Genomic DNA, 5,861 nt, shown 5'->3' with positions numbered 1-5,861 from the left:
GCTGCGTGATACCTTTTGAGTGTCCTGTAACAGAAGGGATATTGTATCCAGTAGCCCCTAGTTTTTTCTCTCTTCCCCCTACCAAGAATGATAAAAGGAGCACTCTGGGAGCTTAGCAAAGGATTGAAAATAAGTAACACACTAATTTACCCCCCCCCCCCCCCCCCCCCCACTAATTAAAGCCATCCCAAACCAGCCCTGCTCCATAAAGGACGCACTATAAAAAGTAGCGAAACAGTGGTTGATGCTGAAAACCTTTATTTCTTGGCGGCATGCTGACAAGCACAGCAACCGCTGCTGGAAGCCTGGACACATACAAGAACCCCACTTCACACACACCCTTTGAACGAGTCACAGCAGTGTACATGATGGAACACCGTGGCTTCGTCTGGAGTGTCTGCAGCAGGCTGGCGTTCCCTCCTGGGGTGGCTTAGCTGCTCTCCCCCATGGTGTGCTTGTCGAACAGGTACTCGCCCATGCCATTCTGGGGCACGCCCAGGCGCTTCAGGTTGGTGATGTAGTCTCCAAGTTCTTTGATGGCCTTCACCTGCTCCTCCAGGTACTCGGACTCCAGGAAGTCACAGAGCTGCGAAGAGAAAACCCGTGGTAAATGACTAGAGGCAGAAGCAGAGGTAAATCACTAGAAACTGAAGCAGAGTTAATAGCCTAAAATATTAGATTAAATAAATTAGAAGTGCAGATCGTTACTGGAAGCGTGTCCGACATGATATAGTCTATGGCTGGGCTTTACGATTCTGGGATCTGCATCCCTTATTTTATGCAGCAGTCAGAGCACCTAGATGAGGGTAGGCTCACTGAAACCCCGTGGGTCTACACCCCAGCACCCAAAACCGAGTCTCTGCAGAGTAGGATTCGGTGTAGAGAAGTAAACTTGCACCCCGCACTGCAGTCACAGAATTCACACAAACACACGAATAGTCGCCATGATGTGTGCAAGTAGGCAGACAAGGAGCCACCTCATTTATCGTGGCAGTGTGGCCATTTTAACCAAAGAATAGGTTTCAGCCAATTAGAAGGTATGGACGTTGGTGTTTGGTCAACATGTAGGATTATTCTATGCGAGGTGACCCTGGAGGGGAGTCTGGATTGAACAGCTTTCCACCTGGAAGCTGGAGATGAAGGTTTGGGAGTGGCCAAGTGATTATGGTTGAAGTAGTTTATAAATTCAATCAATTAGGATTAATAAAGTGCAGCTAATCACCCGAAAGGGTATCCAGGCGCTTAGTAGGGACAGATAAAATAGACTCAAAAGTGGTAGTCAGACCAGAACCAAAGTTGTTATTAAAGGTTGTTTCGCTGCAGGTGGACTGGATATTCTATTCACAGAACTGGAGCAAAGTATTCAAATCAGGATTTTTTTTTGCCTATTCGTGTGTTTGCCGGTTGTCTAAATGAAGGGGTCAAATGAAGGGGGGGGTTGGCGAATGATTTACTGAGTCAGCAGAAATGTGGAACCACATTTCTGCTGACTCAGCGGTGCGCTGGAATAGCACCATTAGAGAAGACCCGAATCCAAGATCCCTGCAGAGTTAGTGAGGAGGTAGAGGTGTTGGAGCCAGGATCAGGTGTGGGCACCGTCCACAAATGAGTAAAGCTGAGCAACGAGCCTGGATACTTACGTGGGGGTCCACGTTGTCAGATGCCAACTTGTGCAGGTCCAGCAGGGCCTGGTTGACCGTCTTCTCCAGCTGCAAGGCAGCCTGCATGGCAACCAGGGTGTTGCTCCACTCATCACACTCTGGTTTCTGTGGAAGATGGAAAGTGTGAGTAAGCACGGGGTTGTCTACATGTTTAACTAGAACAGTGGGCTGGAGTCATGGAGACTATTACAGGCACCTGTGAGCATCAACAAAACTGCTGAGCAGCAAAAACAGGAAGCTTCCAGTCGCTTCTAGGTACCGAAGAACTCCCCCCACCCCCAATCATGCTCCCACTGCACATCAAACTGTGGAGCTACACATGCCTGAAATTTTCTTATGGCAGCATCCTAGAGCTTGACATCCTGCAGTACCATGCAGGCTCACCTGGATATTCCTCACCAAGCGCAACTCGTGCTCACCTTGACTCAGCAGCAAGCGCCACGCGCACTCACCTTGACATCCTGCAGCACCACGCGCCCACCGCGCTTGTTCTGGTACTTCATGAACTTCTCGGCGTGCTCGCGCTCCTCGTGGCTCTGCTCCTTGAAGAACTTGGCCACGTGGCTGAGGGCCACATCGTCCCGGTCGAAGTAGTAGGACTGGAGAAGGAAGAAATACAGTCAGCAACTAAAGCACAGTGTTGCGTAAAAACACAATAGTCGTCCACAAACAGACGCTACGATGAACAACCTGCAGACAACGGTTTGAGGCATCAAAACAAACTACAGAAAAGTAATATTTCTCTGCACAGGTAGTGTCAATCTATTGAGCATTCAGAATACATTCTTGAAAAAAAAAAAACACGACAATTTACAAACTAGGTGTGCGCCAAAAAAACTGAAGACTTGGGCGGAGGTATCAACCTCTCCCGGCCTCCTTTTGCAAACGCAGTTTTATCACCTGCAACGCTGTGCTCTGGAATGAAATACGCACTATTGTCCTCAAATTAGTACTGCTACTGTAACACAGCGTGTAAAATAGCCCAAAAACAGCATGATCCTTCATGAACACATTGTTAAGTACCCGCAGAAGTCGGGGTGCAAACTAAAGCCCATTATCTTTGGGGCTAACGAACACTGCCGCAAAGAACAGCTCCTTAAAGCAGGCAACTGAGGCCGAGAGAACCCGTGCTCCCCCAGATTAATCGTATTTTAAGAGCAGAGTGGAGCTAGCAGAGAGACCCCATACTTTGAAGTGGTGCGGGCTGCCTTTTTGCGTGACACTAATTGTTGACATACCACGACCAGCATTTAGTATTTCCTACAGGCAAACAGTATATAGGTCTGGGAAGGACCAACACTTCTGCCCGTTCCACCAATCGGACGAGAGAACAACCAGGTCTTAGTCCCTGAACTAAATAAATCAGGGACGTGGACAGAAACATTTCGCACACAGTCATTCATCTGGACCTTAACCTCCCAATCTTACAGCAGTATTTTCTCACCTTTGAACACTACGAAAGAAACAGAAAACAGATAAACAAGCAACATTATAAAATATAAGCTACTATCCCCACTGGTTTCTTTAACAAAACTGCTAATTAAATTCTTACCCTGTCCTAGAGACAAACTATTTTGCACAATTTGAAATCTGTAGGTTATAGAGGAAAAAAAAAAAAAAAAACACTAGGTGACAAAGAAGCACCCACTCTCGGTAAACTACCTAAAACTTTGTGGTTTTTGCAGCGCTCAAGTAAAAAGGTTTGTGTGGACGGTCGGACCTGTTCACAAACTAAACCAGTTTGCCCAGTTCGTCTGGTTCTAAATGGCCCCAGATTTCGCCTGTAACAACCAAACAAACCACCCAACTGTCCAAACCTACCCATTCTCGTTTCGTTTGCATCTTTGTCTTGTGCTAGTGAAGACCAATTGATTTGACAAAAATTGTACATAATACAGTTACTTCATAGGAGCTGTTAACCAGCCCTCTATCCCCTGGTACTGTATTTTTGTGTCATTCAAATGTTCCTTCGGGGCCTACTATGAAAACTTTTGTTTCTGCTTTTGGAAAAAGCAGATCCGGTCGATCCCGCAAGACTAAACCCGGGGGGTGGGGGCGGTAGAAAAGGGACTGCCACCAAGCGCCAGGCCTACTGTCTTTGCCAAAGCTTGAATGCAATTATCAGAGACGGAAGAAGATTTCACATAATTTAATTTGGAATTCGTTTCTACACTATACTCCATTGCCACGGATTACTTTTTTTTTTTTTTATTGCTTTGCTCATGCATTAAGTAGTTATCCCTTCGGTACAATTTACAAAACATCACTGTAGTGATGATGGACACAGGGTAGAAAAAACGACAAGGGTCCGAAAACGGAAAAACTGAGAAAGGATTAGAGACAGGAGAGCAGAAATCGAGTCAACGTGCCGAGGAAAGGTTTGTTCCCTGGCAGCGTTAGGTCCTGCAAACGGAGGTTGGCGGCCTCCATTTTGAGACCTTGCTTTTGTGTACGGGGCTGCGACCTTAAGATCCTCCCATCGCCTCTAATGCAGCTCTGGAACAGTTATTTGCCCGCCAACTTTTGGATTTCCACGCAGATCCTGCGCCACCCAAAACAGGCTTTGTCTTCGTGCTACTTACTAAACGGAGAGAATACAACGATGGGTTGGCAGTGCTAAGCATAGAACTGGACTCAATCTCTTCAATTCCCCCTTTAGTACCACCGGGGGGCAGTCAGTACCCACTATTGAAAGCGCATGAGGCGTAAAAACAGCGAAATAGGAAGCGTAAACAGCAGAAATGAAGGCGTGGAAGGGACTTTACGTATTTATTATTTTTCAGGCGGATAAGCAGGAAGCGACACCGGAGGCATAGACACCGGGAGGCGGAGAGTATATCCATGAAATAAGGGCAGACTGACTTTACCGCACAATCAAAATACAATTCTGTTCTGGAGGTGCAGCAAGGAGACAGACATGTCTTGTACTCACAATGTACAGGCAGATGCAGGAGGCGTTCAGTTCGGTGCAGACAGGGTATTAAGGACAGTGTTTCGGGTGTGCAACAAGGACAGACAGACCCCAGGACGGAGAGTAAAGACGGACAGACAGCGCCTGTACTCACCATGGACAGGTAGACGTAGGAGGCGTACAGCTCGGTGTTGATCATGCGGTTGATGGCCGCCTCGCACTCCCGGCTGTAGTTCTGGCGCACCTGGGACTCCATGGCGTTGCTGATGGTGTGGTTGTTGGCGGTAGTTGTATGTAGATGGATGGATTAAAGTTTTCAGGAGAGCGCTGGACTCGGAGCCACGTTCCGTTCAAACACTGTTGAAGCAAGAACACAACTCAGAGCTGGGTCTAGGGAGGGAACAAAGAGGGCCTGTATTTATACTGCGAGGGGCGGGGATATCTAGGAGCCAGACAGCGCGTCACACCAATGGGAAGAGACGCTCGTCCAGCTCCACACCCAACCAGCACCTCTCATTGTGACTGTGCAATTTACGCTTCCTGCCAGACGCTTATCCGGACAATCACCCCTCCTGCTCTTCTGGGCGTAGCTCAGCCCTTCCAGTTTTTCGAAGCTTACGTTTCTTCACATTATGGCCGACTCAGCCGTTCATCCTTACAAGATTAACCAAATGAAGGACGTTGAAGGAGTGATAGCTGCAATTATCAGCAACGCGAACCAGACTATAAACTGGTAGCTAGTTCAGTGTATTAATGCACCTGCTGCAGATAACTTTGTATTATAAATATTGTTTAAAATTCTAGCATGGCTGCCATCCTCCCACCCTCCTCGGTTCACAAAATGAGTATTATTTGGTGTAGGGTGACCAGAATTTTAAAGCCAAAACCGGGAAATTCCACAAAAATAGAAGGACAATACATTTTCTTCAGCCGAGCGCACAGGAGGACAGTTTACCAGCATAGAAATACAGAAGAGACACTAACAAAACAAATCAAATGCCATTTTTAGTATCTCCGATTTGGGAAACAAACAAAAGAATATATAACTTCCTACCTTTTTGAGGGGACTCTCTAAAACCCAGAACATGAGCATAATTTTCCGTAATCTGCTGGTACAGCTGGCTAAAAACAGGGCATGTCATGGCAAATCCGGGACGCCTGGTCACCCTAATTTAGTGTCTAGTAATAAAACGTGTGATCTGTGTCCAAAAACGATTAACTAAAGCGTAGAATATGCATGGCCACTTGAATTATGCTACAGGTTAGCACCAAATTATGTGGGAGGGTTG

At 46.9% G+C, this 5,861-nt stretch overlaps 1 protein-coding gene across 1 annotated transcript; it reads right to left on the bottom strand.

Moving 5' to 3' along the window:
* Positions 1–241: 241 nt before the first annotated feature.
* On the bottom strand, positions 242–4,983 carry LOC138246335 (ferritin heavy chain B-like). Its single transcript, XM_069200846.1, has 4 exons — positions 4,727–4,983; positions 2,114–2,260; positions 1,641–1,766; positions 242–586 (listed from the first exon to the last, which is right to left on the bottom strand). The coding sequence occupies exons 1-4, from the start codon at positions 4,826–4,828 to the stop codon at positions 431–433; spliced, it is 531 nt and encodes a 176-aa protein (XP_069056947.1). The 5' UTR covers positions 4,829–4,983; the 3' UTR covers positions 242–430.
* Positions 4,984–5,861: the final 878 nt, after the last annotated feature.

Source organism: Pleurodeles waltl, chromosome 7 (genome assembly GCF_031143425.1).
Source record: "Pleurodeles waltl isolate 20211129_DDA chromosome 7, aPleWal1.hap1.20221129, whole genome shotgun sequence".
In the NCBI taxonomy this organism is placed as follows: Eukaryota; Metazoa; Chordata; class Amphibia; order Caudata; family Salamandridae; genus Pleurodeles; species Pleurodeles waltl.
Note: the sequence above shows the minus strand (reverse complement) of the source record. Positions and strands in the feature narration are given on the sequence as shown.